This window comes from Coturnix japonica, chromosome 7, assembly GCF_001577835.2.
Source record: "Coturnix japonica isolate 7356 chromosome 7, Coturnix japonica 2.1, whole genome shotgun sequence".
Classification (NCBI taxonomy): Eukaryota; Metazoa; Chordata; class Aves; order Galliformes; family Phasianidae; genus Coturnix; species Coturnix japonica.
The window spans coordinates 24,860,642-24,882,206 of record NC_029522.1 but is presented as its reverse complement, the minus strand read 5'-3'; the positions used below and the strand labels follow the sequence as shown (position 1 = coordinate 24,882,206).

At 41.5% G+C, this 21,565-nt stretch overlaps 1 protein-coding gene across 1 annotated transcript in view; it reads left to right on the top strand.

Annotated features, from left to right (window-relative positions):
- Positions 1–2,030: 2,030 nt before the first annotated feature.
- PLA2R1 (phospholipase A2 receptor 1) overlaps positions 2,031–21,565 on the top strand; it is a 35,562-nt gene continuing 16,027 nt past the window's right edge. Inside the window, exons 1-11 of the mRNA XM_015869157.2 lie at positions 2,031–2,218; positions 5,693–6,076; positions 8,165–8,332; positions 9,427–9,600; positions 10,302–10,415; positions 11,028–11,171; positions 12,181–12,369; positions 13,180–13,337; positions 13,947–14,054; positions 18,773–18,885; positions 20,990–21,159. Coding sequence (XP_015724643.1) covers positions 2,116–2,218; positions 5,693–6,076; positions 8,165–8,332; positions 9,427–9,600; positions 10,302–10,415; positions 11,028–11,171; positions 12,181–12,369; positions 13,180–13,337; positions 13,947–14,054; positions 18,773–18,885; positions 20,990–21,159 — 1,825 coding nt within the window. The 5' untranslated portion in view covers positions 2,031–2,115. The remainder of the gene's footprint in view (positions 2,219–5,692; positions 6,077–8,164; positions 8,333–9,426; positions 9,601–10,301; positions 10,416–11,027; positions 11,172–12,180; positions 12,370–13,179; positions 13,338–13,946; positions 14,055–18,772; positions 18,886–20,989; positions 21,160–21,565) is intronic.

Below are 21,565 nucleotides of genomic sequence, written 5' to 3'. Positions count from 1 at the left end.
TAATTGAAACATAAAATCATTTCAAGACAGCCTTGTATTTAGATAGATAAAGTTCTCGAGTTGTTACATATTTTTAAAAACACTATATTTCCGTTGGTCAACAGTGGCTTTTTCATTACTGTTTCCACATTTAGATGAGGTAGGAGTATAAATAAAAACAAGCTTCTCGTGTATGAAGAGACAGGAGATTTCTATTCAGTGCTCAGCAGATGGATGTTAATGGTGCTTGGAAGACTTCTGGCTTCAAAATTCTTAGTCGTGGTTCAAAGGCAGATTCTTGCTGCTGCTGGTCCTCTTAGGTGAGAGGCTAAGACTTACTTCCTCCAAAACTAAACTAAAAATCAAACCTATAATTATAATATAATTATCATGTAATAAACTCTCAGTGGCTTCTATTTTAGGTTGTGGTAGATATGAAAAAAAGATAGATGTAAAAAAAAAATAAAAAAATCAAAAAATCAAAACAACAACCAAAAAAATACCGAATAAAATAACCCAAACCAAACAGAAGAAAAAGAAAATGTGAGATCCCCTCAGTGCTAAAAGTGCAAGAGAAATTAATCCTGAGAATGTCGCCAATGAGGAAAAAAAACTGTTCAAATTAAGGATCCTCAAAAAACAGATCATCATGTTGGTTTTACAACCCCCTTTGCCCACAGTGATCTCTTATTACCGCAACACAGAATAGCTCATCTAGAAATACCCAGAGCAGTGCAACTGCAGCTGCACAAGTAGGAATTCACTGGTTTAGTAAGAACAGAACAGTTCCTAAATGGTACCGATTTTTTCATCAAAAAAAGGAAAACATGAATAACAAAGAAAAAGAAAGAAGGAAGTAAAGCTGCTCAGAATGAGCAATTTGCTAATTTGTCATTTAAACAAATATATCTGGTCTAGGTGAAAAGAGCAGAAAAATCACCCTGTGCTGGTGCTCCCAGAGCCCAAAGAAGCCATGGTTTTGCCCAGTGGTACCTCTGCCTTCATAGGCAGAGATGTAAATCTTCTGTAAGGGCCCAGTGTGGCTCAGACACATGTTCTGGAATCCATGAGCCTGTTTGAAGCTCTGGATACAAAACAGGCACCAAATACTCCTGAAGAGACTGAGACAGGACAGAGGGGCCAAATTTTCAACACGTGCTTGCTGATGAGCTTCTCCCCTAAAATCTGAACTCCTCTGAAAGCTGCTGCTCCCAGTGCCCCATTGCAGTGGCCTGAGGGCTGGTGGCCTCCCACCTTCGGAAGGCAGGATGGAGAGAAAACCTCCTACTCATGTGCTGCTTTGAGTGCTTCTCTCCTTGCTCAGCTCCTTCTCTCACACCACCCAAGCCCAGCAGTTTGTTTCCAGCCCCACACTGTGACTGAGATGGGCATGGCGGGATGGAGGCCATGGGAGGTGCAGGTGTCTCAACACGGTGTGTTTGTGTTTACACATCGATGTATTTGTGTCTACACTGATTTGTCTGCTGTGAGTGCAGAACAACCAGAAACCTGCCTATGCTGATGACGGCTGAGCTATGAGCAGGTTCCAGTAAAGCCTTCTTCAACCCTGAGCTTCTGCTTTTGCCTTTCCTACACTGCTCACAGCTTCTGTAAGACTGAACTTCTCCTGATGCAGGGGAGTTCACGAGAGCATTCCACTGAAGGACAGCTATGTAGAAAATGGAAGAAGAAAATTACTTTTCCCCGTGTCAAAAACGCCTTGAGTTTGGAGATGTACTGCAGCAGAGCTGCACACTGATGAAGGCAAACTGCAGTCAGCTGTTACCCACCCCAGCGTCCTGGTGCCACATGGCTCTCTCTAGGATAAGTGAGCCGGAGAGCGGGGAGCGAACCCGCTGACAGCCTACAAACGGGACGCGCACGGCTCTGCTCGTGGGACCCGGGGCTCCCAGCCGTTCCTTCCCCCCCCCGAGCCGGCCCCAGCGACCCGAAGCTGGAGCGCCCCGCGGCCCCTCCGCACGCCCCCGCCCCGTGCCTCTCCCTCCTTCCGTGGGGTGGGGTTGCTGCTCTGCCCTCCCCGGGGCAGGGCTCTGCGGGGCCGGTCCCCCGGCGCTGAGAGGAACGGCTGGGCTTCGGGACGTGCCGGGCCGAGCCGAGCGGTGCCAAGCCGCGGCGATGCTGGGCGTGCTGCTGCTGGCGTGCTGCCTGCTGCTGGGCGGCCGGAGCTTGCAGCGGGGCGACGCCGCCCTCAGCCGCGACGAGCTGCCCTCCCTTCGGAGTGAGTGACGGCCGCGGGGTGACCCTTCGGGACGGGCGGCCGCGCGTGGGGTGCGAGTCCGTGCTGCGGGGTGGGGGCGGCCGGGCTTTCCGCGTGGGGTCTTGAGGGTCTTGCCGTGGGGGTTCGGCAGGGAAAGGGGCCGAGGGCAGCCCCGGAGCCGTGCCGCACCGCCTGGTTCAGAAGCTCACGCGGGTACGTTTCCCACACTCCCAATACATTCCCGTTGTTTTCCTTATCGCCACACCAGCAATTCTCTCTGCTTTTGGGGTGGAAGGATGTGGGAGGTGAGGAGGAAGGAAGAGGAGATAACTTGCACTCCTAGCTCTACTATTCGCGGTAGTAAACACAAGCAGCAGGAACTTGGAGGTGCCTGCTCAGCTCCCAGCTCTGCGCTCATAGATTCTGGCACTCAGCACTTGTGTGCTGTCACCTGGTCTTCGTATGGGCTGTAGGAAGGAGGTGTTTCCAAAGGCAAATGTCATGTGATGAAGTGCAGGAGTTAGGATTCTCTCTGGTCCTTGCAAGCTCACCTCCTGGTTATTCAGACACAGGGTTGCTCCAGTTATCTCCTTGTCTCACTTCAGCTGGGTTATTTGTGAGGTCTGTATAAAACTCATCTTTTGTCAGCAGTCGCTGCAGCTCTTGAGAATCTTGCTGATAAGGGCATGCAGATGTTTTCTTGAGGGTTCTCAAATTGTCATAGTAACATAGAGTGCTTTGGGCTGTACAGGACCTCAATGAACATTCACTTCCAACCCCCCAACCCCCCCCTCCAAGGTCTGGTTGCCACCCACCAGATCAGGCTGTGCAGGGCCCCATTCAGCCTGGCCTTGAATGCTTCCGAGGATGGGGCTTCTGCAGCTTCTTGGTGCAGGCTGTGACCCTCCTGTTCAAAAGCTACCCTCAATACTGGAAGGCTGCAGTGAGTTTTCCACAGAGCCTCCACTTCTCCAGACTGAACAAGCCCAACTCCTTCAGCTTCTTTTCATAAGAGGAGGTGCTCCAGCCCTCTGGTCAGCTTCATGGCCCCCCTCTGGACCTGCCTGCACAGATCCATGTCTGTTATCGTGAACCCCCCAGGCCTGGCTGCAGTAGCACAGGTGGGACTCATGAAAGCAGAGCAGAGAGAAACAACCACCTCCCTTGCCCCACTGCCACCCCTCTGTTGAGGCAGCCCAGGCTGCTGTTGGCCTTCAGGGCTGCAAGGGCACATTGCTGCCTCTTGTCCAGCTTTTCATCTAACAGGACCCTCAAGTCCTTCTCCATAGGGCTGCTCTCAATGAGTCTCAGCCTGTATACATATCTAGGATTGCCCAGACCCCAGTGCAACACGTTGCACTTAACCTTGCTGAACCTCATTAGGTTCACATAAAAGCCCACTTTTCAAGCTTGTCCAGGTCTCTCTGGATGACATCCCTTCCTTCTGTTGTATCAACTGCACCACTCAGCTTGGTATCATCAGCAAGCTTGCTGAGGATGTAGCTGATCCCAGTGTCTATATAATTGGTAAAGGAGTTTAAGAGCCCTGATCCTGAGATAGACCATTGGTGGGCACCATATGTCAGTGGCTGTCACCTGGGCATAGAGCTGTTGACCACAGCTCTTTGGCTGCAGCCATCCATCCTGTTCTGCAGGCACTAAGTAGTCTAACCTTCAAATCTACCTCTCTCCAATTTAGAGATTAGAATGTGGTGTGGAACCATGTCAAAGACCTTACAGAAATATTAATAAATGACATCAGTTGGTCTTGTCATCTGATACTGTCAGTCCATTATAGGAGGCCACTACATTGGTTAGGTACAATCTGCTCTTGTTGAAGCCATGCTAGCTGTCCTGGATCACCCGTGTTGTAGGTTCTTCTTCATCTCTGAGTTGTTTGTTGTTGTTCCCCACACACTCAGGATGCTGTTACATGGGAATTTGTTTAAGAACTTTATTTAAGTGTGAATTCCAGTATTATGATGAGTTAACATCATTAATGATTGTTTACTGGTGTTAACAACTTCCACTGGCAAATTAAGTGTAATTTTCTTGGTTGGTGAAGATAAGGCTGCCTTAGGAACATATCACGAGAAACAGTACCCCACTTTTGCTTTCTGTGCTTGTGGATAGAGGCTGTGTCACCTATGCTGCCTGTGGAGGATTGGGTTGGACAAGAGATATGGAGCGCAAGCTGTACAGTGTCACTGAAAAAACAAAAGCAAAGGCCCACCTTGGGTATCCGTCACAGTGTCACAGATACCACTGACAGAGCTGACAGCATGTCAGCTGACAGCATATCCTCTCTGTATGTCTGAGTGCTCATGGGCTCTGCAGAATCTGGAACCAAACACCACGCTGTAACTTATATCCTGCTTATTGCATGTACTGCATGCTGGCAAGCTCTCTTCTGTTTGCTGTACAGCACTGTCCTGCTGGTGGCTGAGGCCTTTCTTTTGGTGAGCTGCACGCAAACTATAGGGGCTGAAACCAGGTACAGCATCTGGGTGGCCTTCTGCTTCTCATGCTTCAGATGTGTAATATCTTTTGTTGTTATTACTGCTTCAGTACATTAGGTGTAGTAAATTACAGCAAATAGAAAGCACACATGGAGGTGCTGCTCAGGTTTTCAAGGCATAATCTCCCAAAGCATAAAATCTCGCCTGTAGTGGAAGAGGAACTCTGTGGGTTAACTGTCAATGGATTTCGGAACAAACCAAATCGCTGAGCTGTTACAGAGTTGTATTTTGCTGATTTCCAGTTCCTCAGTTCTTCTCCTTTTCAGTCTATATGCTCAGCTAGGCATTTCTTCAGATGACCTTAAATAGCTGACTTTTCACATGCTTGCAACATGATGTCACAAAGTTCAGTGAGTTTCTGTTTGATTCCAAGAAAGCTCAGATGTCAGGATAACCCTGCATGTGTGCTGTGGTCCCGAGTGGTCATGTGTAGATGAACAACATGCATGAGCTTTTGTTTGAAATAAATCCTGCCTTTTCTGTATCATATTTGCAATGCAGTAAATGTTTTATGCCTCTGTTGCAAACAGTGAGGAATTATCACGGCAGTTTCGCCTTCAATTTTTTAACCTTTACCTTAATTGGAATCTCAAGTCCACCACAGAAAACTATTTTGCAGCTCACAGCATGGCTTGTTGTGACACTTAAACCTGTACTGCATTGCTTATTACTTCTTGCCAAATGGCATTTTAATTCTTCAAGTGTGACTGATGTTTTTAAGAACCACGTATTTTCTGATGACCAACTAGAGATAAATTGTCCTAACCTCACATCTGTGATCTGGCAAATGGTCGGCATGTTTGTAAATGGCAGTATATTTAGATCATATTGGTTTTTGAAGTGTCGGTTATTCTGGTGGATATTTTCTGCTTTCTTCATAAATAACATAAGGGTTTGTCTTCCACTACTATTTGATCATCTGCAGCATTCTACAGACTGAGATGTTGTTGCTGTTCTTTTTTTTTTCCCTGTACAGATAAAGGGATATTTATTATCCAAAGTTCGAACTCCAACCTGTGCATCAAAGTGGACACAGCTGGCCTGGTTCTGGAAGACTGCAGTCAGCTCTCCAAACACATGCTATGGAAATGGGTATCCAATCGTCGTCTTTTCAACATAGGCAGAAGTACCTGTCTAGGACTGAACATTAGTAGACCAGAACAGCCATTGACTATGCTTGAGTGTGATTCAAATCAGTACTCATTATGGTGGAACTGTGATGGCAGAGCACTGGTTGGTGTATCAGAGTACAAATTAGATGTTGAAAACAGCAAACGTGTTGTAGCAAAAAAAAAATCTAATTATCAGTGGATACAGTACATGTCCTACAACGAAGACCTTTGTGAGCATCCTTTCCAAGGTAAAAGTAAAATATTATCATATAAACGTGTACAGGAAAATTTTCAGGAGTAGTTTTGAAGGAACATCAGGTTCCTTCAATGCAATAATTGAATTGAGTGCACTGCGTAATACAATTTTCTCTTCTTCTATGACACGGTCCCTCCTGGCCCTCCCCAAAGCCCTCATATCTTTGTAAACTATTTCAAATGCTCTGTTAGGTAACAAGCTGAACTAAGGGTTTGCTGCCCCTCAGGTCTCATTATCAATTAATCCCAAAGAGAGATATAAGGTTTGGAATTTAGATCCCTGATGGTCACCTGCTGTTGCAGTATGCATTAATCAAAGGTTTGCTTCATTCAGCACCTGGACTCTGAACATGTCAAACTTTGCAACAGATATCAGGCTTGTGATGAATCATCTTGTACAGCTTGTGAAGGCACAGAAGCGTAAGTCAGGATACAGACCTGCAGACCTTAGCAGTGTTCCAGGAACAAGGACTAAGATAAGTTCATTTTCCATGAACTGCCTCAGACTGGCACATCCTGACCCATTCCTCAACTTCTCCTTCAACATTTCTTCAGAAGGATTACCTAATGTTTGCACAGCATGTCTCTGCCTGGAGTTGTTGATTCTTACCACTTGAACATGGCTTTGGGACTGTGGAGCTCTGAGTCTCAGTGGTTTCCCCTTCAGGTGCAGCTGGGCTTGACTGCTGCTCCCTGCCAGAAGGCTCCTTTGGGAGCTACAATGCCTGTGGAAGCACAATAGCATCTAACTTCTCTAAAACCTAGCAGAGTCTGTGCTTAAGACCGGACTGAAAACATCTAAAATAATGAAGAGCCCTACACATTTACTATGTACACTCAGCAACATGGAAGTAGACCTGATCTAGTCCTGGGTCTGCAACATTCAGGAGTTTCAGGGTCAAAATAAAGGAGTGCCTTGGCAAAGCCTCTCTTACTTCCATTTTCTGTTTTCTTCCTTCCACTTCAGCACATGCAGATAAATACAAGCCAGCCTGTTAGTCCACCAGGCTGAGGAGATCCCTGCCTTCAAAATATGATGCATTAACTATGGTGAGAGGACTATAGCTGGCAAATTTATTTTCTTGCCAGGAAGGAGATAATTTCTTGCAGCTACCAGCATGGTAGCAGACAGAGGTGCAAGCCTCATTTCTTCTTTTTACATTTTCTTTGTATCATCTATTATATCAGAAAGCTTTGAAGGAAATTTACAATCCATGAATTGCATTTTTCGTGTGTGTGCAGCCAGGCATAACCTCTGGGAAACTGGAAGCGTGCCTGTCCTCTGTAGTCAGAGGACTTCGATCCTTAGCATATCAACATGGGATCTTTGGCAAACAAGTTGTTCCAAGTGTGGCTGTGGTCTTCTGACCTTTCCTAGAAGCACGTGCTCTGGGATTAAGGAGATACCGAGGTAATGCTGTTACAGCTTGGTTCTCTCAATACTCAAAACACAGTAGGGCAACATGTACAATAGTTTACAAGGCATTAATTGAAGTGACAGCAAAGGTGTACAAGACTGGTGCTTTAGTTAGATTGTTTTTCTCCCTGGTGTAAAGACTTCTTTTAAATGGTTTATTTAAAATTCCTTTGTCTTTCACATTTTCTTTCTCATACAATGACAATAAGAATGGAAAAAACATTAGAAATCCATTTAAATAAGAGTGGGAGGAGCAGGGGAAATTATACTAGATTATTAGTCTGTCGCATACTAGAAAACAAAAAATAAGCAGCGTTTGCATCCAAGCATATCCAGATTCTGGTACCTACAGATTTAAATGCTGATTTTATATGATAATTGCTCTGTTTGTGTTGTTGTTTTCTTTAATTACAGTAAGTTATGTGAATGTGCCCTGTTTCATGGTGATAAATTTAATCAACTTAACATTTCCAGTTTCTGCTTCCTGAATTTATGCTGCTCATGCTTGTAACAATGTTGTGGTATCGTTTATAAATTCAAATTAGAAAATAACCTAAGAAATTTACATTTAATTATTGCTTTTAAAAACAGAAATAGTGAAATATGGGAGAGCAGAAATTTCTGTGGATGTGTTCTTTCAATCTCTGCATTTCATTTATTGCAGAAACGTATACCTTGCTGGGAAATTCCTTTGGTTTCCCATGCGTTTTTCCATTTAAGTATAACAACAAGTGGTATTATGAATGTACCAGAGAAGGAAAGGAATTTGAGTGGTGTGCCACGACAAGTTACTATGAACAAGATGAAAAATGGGGGTTTTGTCCTGTTGCTGGTAAGGCATTGCTTGTTTTCACTTTCGTCATGTTTTATGTTAACTGCTAGAGTTTTTGCAGTCTTTATTAATAAAGATAGGATGTGCTTTGTTATAGATTACAAGGTTACTTCCTTTCTGTTAGGGGGGAATTAATGTCTCTTTAAAAATGTAAGAGGAGACTGTAGCAGACTATCATTATTTGCCATGTTTGGCCTTTGGAGATCCGAGTCCTTGTTCCAAAAACACAATTCCAGGGGGAAGCATAAAGATGCCAGGTGTTTACTGATTTGTGCTGCCCACTGACTGTTCCTTGCAGCTGAGCTACATCTCTCTCTAATGTCACTGTGCAAAGGAAGGATAGCTCCTGCAAAAGGACATTCTGCTTTTGACAGCATTACATCTTTTACATTCCCATTAACCATGCACTCTTTGGATATTTGTGTTTTGGGCCTAAAATAGTTGGAAGCAGATTTTTGAAGATGTTTGCTGTCTGAAAAATTCTGGATGTATAGTGTTCATGAATATTAAATATTATACATAGCAGCTTGTAGATTATTCCATAAATAAGCAAAATTTTATCTTCTGTCAATAGAGTGGTTTAGAAAAGCCCTCCCAGCTCAGCCTGTGTCTCAGATCTCTGTTTCAAAGCATGCTGTAAACATCTGGGAATGTGATTTCATAATGGGAATTTCCAGGGAACCGTTGTATCGGAGGATATTTTCAGCCCTGCTTACATTTTGTAATTATAGTAGCTTTAATCTCTTGAGTACCAGATAGAAGGAGACTGCTTCATCACAAGTTGGGTGAGGCACTCATCGCCTATTACATGTCAGCTCAGGGAAGCATCATCAGCTGGGATGAATTAAAATGTGGCTCAGCTGGTATCATGGGAGCTGTGAAAATGGCCACCAACTGCAGAGCAGCTCCCGAGGTTTTGCCAACCACCTGGGAAGTGGAGTGGTGGTTTATTCAGTTAATGCCCTATTCCTGCATGTACTTTTACAAAGGGATATCAGAGAAGCTGGTCATCATGCTTCCGTTGAGATGCTACTGTCGTTAATTTAATAAATTGCTGACAGTGCTGTACTTCTTATTGTCTTGTTGCTGAGCAGAGGATGGCTGTGGCGCATTTTGGAAGGAGAACCCAGCCACACGCGTGTGTTACCAGTTCAACCCTTCAGCCGTGCTGTCATGGCACGAGGCACGGGCAGCCTGCCAGGCACAGGGAGGAGACCTGCTCAGCATCACCAGCCCCGAGGAGCAGAGCTACCTCAGCAACTTGAGCCGTGAGTAGGCCCCATGTGCTGCTAGTTCTAGGTGTAGGCTGCATGCTTGGGGTGTGCAGGTGGGACTGGCTGGCTTTCAGTTTAGTGGTAGCTTGGAAGTAAATCAACCTCTATGGGGAAAAAAAGACAAAGCTGTTTTTATATAGTCATTTGGAGTTCCATCTTGAATAAGGTTTCTGTGCAGAATGAGTCTCAGACTGGTCCTGGGCTGTCCTTGGATGGCTGCTCCAGTGCTGGCAAAGAGGACCAAGTAAAGAAGCAGGCACTTGAACTGTGCTGCATAAGGAGGCTTCAGGTTCCTTCCCATTATTGCTGGTTTTCAATGGCAGGATGTAAGCTGGCAGGAAGTTTTAAAAATCATTTTGTTAGCTTTCTTATATGTACACAGGCTGCGGAGGGAGTGGAAATTGTTTAGTTTTTGTCTGATGGCAAGTCAAGTCAGGCTGGCATTTCTGCAGCTGTGTGTTGCAGAACAGCTTACACAGAATGGGCAGCTTTTGAAGGGATGCAGACCTTTGAGCTTATTCCTCCTCAGCTCTGTGTTAATTAACAAAGGGACAGGACAGAAAGAACAGCATGAGCTTTCTGGAAATCAATGTGAAATTTTGTTTTATGTCTATTGTAGCAAGAAGCATATCTGTACCTGTAGATATTTAAAGATGAGGAATGCGTGGAGCGTAATTTTACCTGCTTTGTTCTAGGACAGTTAAACACCACAGATAGCATGCTGTGGACAGGCCTGAATCGGCTGGAGGAAGGTGCTGGCTGGCAGTGGTCAGATGGAGCGCCGCTGGTGTTTGTCAACTGGAGAGCAGGTACTTGGATTTGTTATAGCAATGTCGTTGTGTGCACTCTGTAACTGCAGCTTGAGAGTGCTGTTCCTACAGCTATGTTTGGAAAGTGAAACAAGCGAGTCAGTATAACTTTCTGTTGAAATATTTATTCGTGCTTGTGAACTAAAGCTTCTTCTAGGGATGGGGCATCCACTGAGATGCATTTATTCAAAGTGTTAATGATCTAGACCTTCTGTCACCTACTTAAATGGTGTTTTGAGATTCCAGCTGCATATTTAATAACTGTGTTCTACCTTGTTACAAGGAGTTTTAGTTTGTTTACCGTATCACTCAATTAAGGTGAGCTTTCAGACTTGGTTTGCTGCGTTTTGACATCTGTCTTCCAGCACATGTAACATTATCACCAGAACTTGTTTCAGCCTCATACGTGACAGTGTCAGCCAACACTGGTGGAAAGACTGCCATGTGTGTATAAGTGGTGGTTGATGTTAAGCTGTCTGCAGCACTATCTTAACAGTGCTGGAAGTTTAAGTGTGCAGAGCTGCCTATGCATTCATTCATTAAGAATACAACACTGTTTTACAATAATGGATGCTTTGTAATTGTGTGCTTCTCAAAAAAATACGTTTGTAGATGTTTTCGAGGACCATTCTAGTGAAAATTATTGCGCGGTGATGAGTTCAAAATTGAAATATGGCTGGAAAAGTTACTTATGTGAATCTGGATTGCCTTTTGTATGCAAGAAATACTTAAATAAGACAGAGCACGAAACACTGGGTAAGTCTTTCAGTATTAATGTGTCCTTTTTGTGAATATGGAAAGATAGCAAGAGGAAGCTACCTGCCTATAAAGTCATCAGAACAGAATGTTAGCTGCAGTGAATGTGTGGGTTTTCTAGTTTAAGTTGAATGCCATTTACCTTAACTGAAGTGGTAGCAGTTTTTTCTGCTCAAATGCAATCCTGGACAATGCATTGAGTGTTTTGAAACTGATACTTACAATATACACTGCATTTAATCAATTCCTTACATTAGCAGAGGCTTACAAAGGGCTCAGTATCTTTGTATTTCAATACAGACACAATTTTGAGTATAAAAGTAGCCTTAGAAAGGAATTTAAAAATGGAAGCTGAAAGTTAAGCTTAGACTGGACTTAATCAATCGCCTGCAGAGGATAAAGTTGCACAAATGCAGCTTTAAATTTGCAGGTATTTTTATAACATGCCCTGCTTTTCTTATACTGAAAAAGAATTGTGCACGTATTTATAAAGTTCTTAATATATCAGTGTATAGAATGCCTCAGATTCCCATTCTGTGGGAAACTTAAACAAAGAATTGTGTTTATTAGGATAGTAAACTCTATTTTGATAAAGTCAGATAAGTTCAACTTTTTCCCAGTTAATCAGAAGTTTCCCTGCCTGTTTCAGACAATGAAACGGGACTTACCCACACTCTTTACAGGTATTCTATCTGAAAAGGTTCACCTGGTTTTGGATCAGGTCCAAAGGTAACAAGGAAATGCAACAAGTTTTAAACTGAATAGCAGTTCTATTAGTGTGTTTGTACTAGTCTGGCAACCTGAATGGTTGAGTCATAAAATAAGGTGGGAAAAAATTCTGATGAATGGTGATGTTCCATAGAGCATGTGTTTTGTCCTCCTTGGAATGACTCTGTTTTCAGCATTTGAAGATAAGAAAATAGTTCTGCATGCATTATAAACGCAGTACAACCTTGGTAATTCTACCTAATATTCTAACATACTCTAACTTTGTATGGTTAATTAAAAGATACATGGAAGTATTATGCCACTCGTTGTGATGCTGGCTGGTACCCATACAATCGCAACTGCTACAGACTTCATAAAGAAGAGAAGAGCTGGAATGATGCTTTGATCTCATGCCAAAGTGACGGCAGTGGGCTCATTAGTGTATCCTCCATGGCAGAAGCAGAGCTGCTCCATAATTTGCTTCAACGCGGTGAGTTTAAGAGTTAGTACAGTGTTTCTTTGAATAAGTTAGTACAATGTTTCTTTGAGTGTTTTGCGATGCTGTTCCATGCAGCCATAGAACATCATTAGCCTATGTTATGTGACAAACCCAAATGTTGTTTCCAGAAGAGGGAAGTGTGATATGTGCTCCTTCTAGGAGTCTTAAAAATGTAAAGCATTGCTTTCTCCAATAATTACAATAAAGAAATGAATCAACATATTGGATCACAGTGAGAAACTGTATGCTGCCCTTGGTTTTTCAGGAGTACATCACACTCTGGCTTTTGTAGGATTGTTGCTTGCTTTATTTGAGGGTGTGGCATTTGCACTGGACCATGCTGGGCAAATGGCAGACAGAGGTTATAGCAGAAGGTAGAGATTTCCCTAGTGAAACAGGGTCCATTTTCATTGATGTTACCACCCTTCTCATGAACCTTCTGCGGTCTAACTTTTATCTTTTCCTGTTGTTGACTGGTTCTGTGCAAACTGCTGCAAAATACTCAATGGTTTTCCTTATGCAAGAATTGTGATTAGATGTAACAACAATTCACAGCATCTTCTGCTTTGCGGGTTGGCCTTGTCCATGCTGCAAAGTTCGTGCTGTGACTAACTGTTGGTAGATTCCTCTTTGAAGGATGCCAGGTGTACAAAAGCAGTTCTTGGTCCCTGTTGTCTAAAGAATGCATGATTAGAGTAATTCTTACTGAAGTCTGATGAGTAATTTTAACAGTATTGTTAATATTACAGGAACAATGGGCATATTTTCTTCCTCATTAGAATGTATTTTATTCTTTTACAGAAAATGTAACTGAAACATGGATTGGATTATATAGTAGTAACAGCTCAGTTGTTTTTGAGTGGTCAGATGGCACCCCAGTGAAGTTCTCCTACTGGCACAGCCAAGAACCTAATGTCTTTCAAAGAAGAGGACAGCTGTGTGTTTCAGCACAAGGACCTGTAAGTTTCCTGTTCTTGTAGAAAGAACACGATAATCACTTTTATTTTAGTTGATAATAAATTATTTTCTCACTATGCATATTTTTGTAAATCACAACCTGTCGTATGACTTTGTCTTTCTATTCCTAATGTATTCAAGTTATGATAAATGCAACATGGCTTTTAGGAACTATTACACTTCGCAGTGCTGATGCACAGAAAAATTTATCATCGATTTTGAGCTTTTATTCAAAAAAAAACCAACATCACATACATAAAGCTTGCTAAATGGAAGCTAGCCAGTATTAGTAGGTATTCTGACAAAGATGAAGAAATGTAAACTCCAAGTAGCAGTATGCAGTGTGACTCATCAGTTCCAGTCTTTAAGGCTTCAAATTCATAGTCTGAAAAATGGTCAGCTGTATCAATTTTATGTTGCTGTCAGTATTTGTAACTTCTGTGAGGAACCTTTCAAAACCATGGAGTAGTCTAGACCTGAACAAAACTATGGATGTTAACATTTCTCTCTCTCTCTCTCTCTCTCTCTGTGTGTGTATGCAGGAGATTATGAGTATGTAAATAATATAATATTCTTTTTCTTTTCCCTCCCCTTTTCTCCCCATTACTTAGGAGGGACATTGGAAAGTTAAAAAATGTGAAGACAAATCATTTTACATTTGTAAAAAAGCAGGAGAATTTAACAGTGTTTCTTCTGATGCAGAAACCAGTTGTCCAGAGGTAAGAGATTTTTGAGGTTTTTTGTTTGTTTCAGAACCTTACTTATTAGATAATATTATACAGGAATCATTTAAGTGTAGATGGAGAATGTATGGATGTAAATAGGTAGGTAGATGATTTTAGGTTTTTGTACTGAAGATGTGCCTGTTTTGCTAGGAAAATCGAATTGCCTTGAAAATATGTAAGCTAAAATTTAAGGTAAGATGAAAAGCTTTCCCAAGATGCCTCTCATGGCTCACTGTGTTGTCAGCAGTTGTGACCCATGTTCCTACTTTTTTCTAGATCAAAAGTGAAAGCCCTTTTGTATGCCATCTGTGCAAATAATGGCTGTTATATGATGCCTCAACCCACACATGGTTTTCATACATTTAAAAGGAATGTCAGGGTGAAAAACAATCAGTTTCATTGACGCGGAGAATGAACTCTTCCACTCGTATATTAGCATTTCTTTTACTTTCAAACAGAAATGAGAAGGAGTACAGCCAGCTAAATTAGGGCATTACAATAGGTTTTCAGGCTTCTAGGCTTTACATTATTCTGGTAATAGATAAGATACTGAAGAATGGTTTTATTTATCCCGATTCCTTTCCACTGTATATAAACAGCAATGTTGTGTTCTTAGATTTTATTCAAAACTCTGAAGAAGTTTCACTTTTTCTATCAACAGAAATATATCCCATTCGGCTTCTTTACCCTTCAAGTCATTTTTCTCACTTCAGTTGAATTGTAAGGTAGAAGCTGACCTGTTTGAAGCTGAATGCAGTTTTTCCACAGAAATACAGTGATCAGGTCCAACATTGCTGCTTTTATCCAGGTTAAAATTTCCTAGTATTTAGGATGATTAGTTCATTTGGACCTACACATCTTATTGCCTGAGAATCCTATGTGTTAAAAGTGTGAAGAAAAATGTGTAGTCCTGACTGTGTGAAAAATGTGCAGAGCATCAGGATTTCCAGCTGTACTTAGGAGCTGACAGCACTTGAACTTTTAGTACCTCGCAGGAGTGAGATTTGAGAGCCATTGGTCTTAAGTAGCTTGGTGTGCTCTGGCAAGCTTCCTGTTCAGCATAAATTTCTGCTTGTTGATCTTCCACACCCACTAAAAATGTATGCTGAACCTTCATAATAGTCCCTTGATTTCTATATATTTCTTTCTAATGTGAAAAGAGTCATATTCATTTAATCAAAAGAAGTCAGTTCTAACCTTACTGACAGTTGTGTTGTATTTCAAATGCTTTGTCTTGACAACTCTCTTTTAACATTCCATTTGTATGTTGTTGCAAGTCATTGGCCTAATTTTCCAGATCAGCTCCAGCTCTTTATTTCATGCAGTTATCCATTTTTTTTTTATTTTTTATTTTTTTTTCCTCGTTTCTCACATTTGATCTTTTGCTTTGTTAGCCTCTTACTGTCACTCATATTTAAGGGCTGGTAGACTCTAAGGGAGGTTTGGCCTCAGGCACAGTTATTTATTTTTACAAAGCTTTATAGTCTTATCTTTTATTACTGAGCTTTTATCTCATGTTGATTTTATAACTTGTGCATTGCATGAGCTAACTCTAAACATTTTCTGTAGTTCTGCTGAGTGGAGATTTTGCAGTACATCCATATCAAGTTACAGCAGAAAACTACACTTCTGTCTTTCAAAGACAAAAAAGTGCTAAACACTTTCTCTCCTTAGCAAGTCAACTATTCTTTTTTCTTAGCTGGCAGGATAATAGTGCCAATAAATATTTCATTGCAAAGGTCAGACTCTCTTTTTAGACATTTTGTTTACACCAGCTTTTGAAACACTGTGGAGCTATCAGCTGCTTGATAATCAAGTTGGGAGCTTCTCTGTATACAGCTGAAAGTATAGGCGCTGGTTACTTTATTCAATCATCTGTACTTTAATTGGTGTATCAAAAAATAACTGCTTAGAACTAAATTATACAGTGGTCTTTATGTCTGTGGTAGACAGAACAAACCAAACTGTTAAGAGAACGCTAATGAAGCTATAAAATCTTGTACAGAGCAGGACAGCTGCTTAGAATAAGGGTCCAGCAGCCTTACATTCTTCCTTCCACCAGTGGCCATGAGCGATGCCTGAGGAAGAGCATCACAGTGTGAATGTGAATGAAGTCTCTCTCAGTTTCCCTTGACCTCCAACCTTTTGGGGGATTTCCTGAGCCTTTCATGATTTGTGTATCTTACAGCATACACTGGATTTCCCCTCTGCAAACACTTGTCCAATTTTCCCTTGAACTCATGGGAGTTCTTTGTATTCACGACATTTGTGAAAGAGGTCTGTAAATTTGCTACCCTTTATGTGGAATGTTGTAATCTTCCATGTTCAATCCATCTCCTGCTTACGTAGCTTCTTTTATTGCCCCCAGAATTTTGCAACGAAGTAGTAGTGTGCCTTCACAGCACTCGAATTTTTTACATTTCCCTAAGGCATTTCTCTTCTCTAGGCTGACAGGTCAAAGCCTGCTCAGTTATTATTTGGGAACAACTCCTTACATTTGATCTTCCTTGTTGTCCTTCTTTTCTAATATGCTTTTTAGCAACTGGGGGCTGCAACTCCAAAAAAACAACAAAAAGGACATAATAGTTTTCTCACTTCTCTCTGTCCTTATAATTCTTCATGTTTGGTTTTACTTATTGCCTAATCTAGTGTTTTCATGGAAAAAAATCTCATTCCTGCAGTGTAGGAGCGAGTTAGTTTGTCCCTCAAGCCGCATGTGAAATAATTCAGTAGGGCCAGGAGAGGTCTCCATAAGCATCGCTTCCTGTTTGCACTGAATGCAATTTTATTGACAGATTACTCAGCCTTTAAAGTTCGGAATTTCTCAACTTGTGCTTGTCTTTATGCAAGCTTACCATCTTCCAGTCACTCCACAATTATTGTTATTATTTTTAATCAAGATTAGTGTCAAATTTCTTTTCTTCAGACTTGAGGCACCAAAAAGTCTTTAGAGGAAGGTTACGCACTGCCATTTGTTTCCAATTAAAATTTCTAAGAGGTTAGGATGACTGTGTTTGCTTCATTAGGTGCAATACACTTGTTCTCCAGAAAACTCCAGCCAGAGGGAACAAAAGCTTGGCTATTTCTCACCTGCTCTCCTGCAGAGCACTTGGAAGGTTGCAGACCAGATGAGGTGGTTTGTTGTTCTGACTGTTTGTACCACAATCTCTCCCATAGTTAATTCAATTCCTGACCTCTATGCCCTGCCAAAAAGAGCAGGGCACGGGTTAATGAGTAGGGGAAATTTGTTCAATGGCTAAGAATGTTGAGAGAGTTGAACGTGGAGGAGACACACTCAGGTCACAAGTAGGGGATTTTTTGTGTATACTTGAACCTCTCATTCCCCAGTACTCACTACCTTTACATCCCCATCCAAACATAAGCTGCCATGCTCTGTCTTGTCACCAATTGTAGAGTCAACTGCGTGGAAGAACCCTTCTTGTTCAAAGGTGCCTCTCTGTCAGGGAAACACCAGCTTGTTGGTGCACAGACAGGGAAGATTTCCATCACAGGTTTGCTTATTTCTGTTGACAAAGCATGCATCTGAGCATGCATATGTGATGTTCTCAGGTGAAACCACAGGAGCTGGTACTACAGTACCAGCTGCCAGGCATGAAGGAGGATGACAGTAAAGTGGAGCAGATATATGTTCGGGCTCCCCAGCATGCTCTTGACAGCAATTAAACACATTCCTAAGTAAAAGCTGTGGTCTTCTGGTGCTGGTTCCCTGTTGCGAGCTCCCTCACAGGAGAGGCAAAGCAAGGGTGGCTGGTTGTCTTTTCTGTGTGGCTTCAAGATGGGCTGTACAGAGGTAGTTTGTTATCCCCATAATCTGCTGGATATTTAAAATGTGCAGCCAGGAGCACCCTACAGGTCATGGGCACTGGTGCAGGCAGAGCCCCCACTGGGTCTGGTGTGGTTTTCTGGACAGCCAGAGGTGGATGATGAGAAGAAATAAATATAAGAAGTGAGGCAAACTGCAGCCTGATGCTGTTCTGGCTCACTGGATAAGCTACGAGCATACATAATTTTAATTCCTTATTATCAGAACTTGATGGTTGCTGTTCTTCTAAAATTTTGAAAAGAAAGAAGATTGCAGAGGAGAAGTGCATAACTGGGGGGAACTGCTGCATGAATGGGCAGCATATTTCTGGAGTAAATATTTCCATTTTCATGTGAAGACAAAGAGCAGCTGTAACTTCTTTTTCCTTTTTAGCAACTTAACTGAATGTGACAGGGCAGTGTTTGCCTTGTACTTCAGGCATTTGATATCAGCAGTGAGTTAATGCAGCTATAAACCTCTGAGTGCTACTGCATGCTTTGTGCGAAAGAAATGGTTGGGAGCCTTGGCATACACCCCTAAGTCAGCAAAGCAATGTTCAAAGTGTAACATGCAAAAATCAAAATAGAAATATGTGGAGAAAGTGTCTTAACATTGCCCACATTTTTGTTATACTCACTAAAGACGCTGTTATGTGTATATCTGTATATTAAACTGTTTTGGTTTGGTTTTTGACATACTTTAAGGATTTAAACTTCCTTTTGTTAAATTTGCCCACCTCTTAGAGACCTTGAGGGGAACTGCTCTTGAGCCATGGAAGAGGGCTGTAGGGTCATGAGTGGTGAACAGACAGAAGCAACAAATGGGGATCAATTTTTGCACATCTATATACTATATAATAATATACAAAAAAATGTTCATTTCTTTTAAGGGATGGGAAAGACATGGTGGATATTGTTACAAAATCGACAGTACCCCTCGAAGTTTTGAACATGCTTCCAGTGGTTATTTCTGCCCATCTGCACTTGTGTCAGTAACAAACAGGTAGTTAATCCTATCAGACAGCGTGAAGATGCTTCTAACAAGAGCTGTTCTAACTTCGGAGAGTATTGCATGGCAAAAGATATTACCATTATGAAATAATATTTGCGTGAGAATTGAGCATAATTACTAACACTGGCTAGAAGAAAAAGATGTGTTTTACTTTATTTTTGATTGACAATGATTTTAATAAAAAACAATTTTAAGTCTAATTTAGATTTATAGCAATGCCCACACGTGAGCATGCAGGAATCTAAATAAAACACTTTATACAGAGGTATGTAACATCTTCCAGAAGTTCTGTTAGTGAAAAACTAGAAAAAACTATACTGAAAAATTACAGTATTTTTAATGCTTATAATCAAAATACATAAAGTTTTATTCCTGAGCAGGTAATGTTTTATGAATCTCTCTATTTAGTTTGGCATTTAGGTGAATCTTCAGCAAACAGGGGGAGAGAATAAGTGTTTGAAAAGCATCTGACCTCTATCTGTACTTGCTTTTTATTTATTTATTTATTTATTCTGTCTACTTGTATTCCAGATTCAGCAAAGCTTTCTTCTCTGCATACATCCGGATGCTTGAATTTTCTTTAATCTGTTTATGATTTACCCTATATGTAGGATTCCCATTATAGGTACACTACCTACATACTTAAACATGTGCATTTCTTATTTTAAAAACAACAACAAAAAAACCCCCACAAAACAACTGAAAAAAAAAAAAAAAGAAAAAAAAAAAAAGAAAAAACATTTTAATGGTAATGCTAAGTCATGGCTTGAAGCAGTGATTGAGCACCTGGGTGGGAAGGCAGGGCCAGTCCAGGAGAGCTCAGGTGCGTGCAATGCACTGAGTAATCAGAAGGGGCGGAGCCAGGATCCCTCCCTTCCCAGACCTCATTTCAGGGTTGGCAATGTAGCTGGGGGTATCTCATTGGAGATCCCTGTGCACCTGAGACCTTCTGAAGGTTAGCAGTTTCTTTCCTTTATTTCTGTGCCTACGGCTATCGCATTTGAGCAAATCCACACTTGCTGCAGTTTGGGACCTTGCTGCTCTGCTGTCATTGCTATGCTTTCCGCTGTGTTACACCCATCTGTTTAGGAGGGAAGGTCTGTAACCACCACCAATCAGATGGTGATAGCTAAAAATTTTTGGGAAAAACAATCTCCCCAACATAAAGATTTAAAGTAATGGGAATTTGACCTACAAGGTAGTTTCATGATTGTGCACAATAAATACAGTGGTACACTGCACTGCAGCAATAGTAGGTGCAAGAAGGTTAAAGGACTAATTCTGGGCAGCTAAGCATTTACAATTCAGACTTCACAGTGAGCTAAGGGCATATTGCACATCACTGGAATCATGTGTTCCATATTTTTCTGTTTATTTGATTTTATTTTTGGTGGATATAGCCATCTCTGTTTATTATGTTAGTTTCCACTTCTAATGTTGGAGCAGCAAAGGAAGCTTGTTACTTCTTGTATCATGGTATACCAATTACATATGAATACATTGAAGTGACAAAGGGATTACTGTGTGAGATGTGTATTACTTGAAAAACTCAAAATGTCTCACATAGCAACAATGAAGAAATTTGAGAATGGAAAAGCAGTTCCTTTAGCTGGTGCTTGGAGGTTTTCAGCTCTGACTCCTTAGTGTTGTCTTGTGTCTAGTTCTAATAAGATACTCCTGTGCAAAGCTTTTGCTTTTCTTTATTCTGTACCTTTTTGTGACCCTGCCACCTTTTCTTCTTTGTACAAAGATTTTCTAATTTGTCATCATGAATATATTACGATTTAGAATCTGGCAGCATTAGCATCAAGCTTAAGAGATCTCTATGAATGTTCTTTGAATGTGTCCAAATGTGTGTGTGTCTGGGGAGGGAGGGGGGGGGGGGGAAGGAGAAGAAAAAGGAGGAAAAATTATGCTGTACCACACTGTACCACAAACTGATGTATGAAATTTTCCACAGAGTTCTGTAAAGAAAGTTAAGTACCTTTTAGATAATTTTCTTGAATATTTTGAGTTATTTTGTGAGACCTACTCACCAAAATGCCAGTTGACCTGTTCTGTACTAATAAGCATTTCATCTTGATCATTTTATTAGGTTTGAGCAAGCTTTTATCACCAGCATGATCCAGAGCGTGGTAAAATCTGAGGGAACTTATTTTTGGATAGGTCTGCAGGACCTTAACAAAACAGGAGAATACTTTTGGTTAACAACAGATGGGAAAAATCACTTTGTGAGCTACACAAACTGGAACAAGCATCAACCACGTGAGTCATGCGCTGAATTAAAATAAATAAATAAATAAAGGCCTGTGGGCAGTAACATGCTTCCACTACAAGCAGTTTCCAGTTCTGCTTTTGTGAAGAAGATGACAGAGATAGTCTTCGATATGCTGCTGGCAATAAGGGCGCTGTGTGTAGTGTTTTAATTCTTCTTCACTTTCCTGGTACTTGGTGTGCCATTAGATTTTGTTTTATGGTAATCCAAAGGAAAACTTTCCAAGAAGTGAAAAAAAATGAAATAGCAGGTTTATATGTGGAACATTTGAGTATTGATTCAAATGTGGTCTGTGATGTTGTGGCCAAACATTTGAGTCTTTGGATAACTGGAATTTAAGTTCTTCATCCTCTGAGTGAACCAACTGAGGATGTAGGCATAAAAATAAGAAGGTGC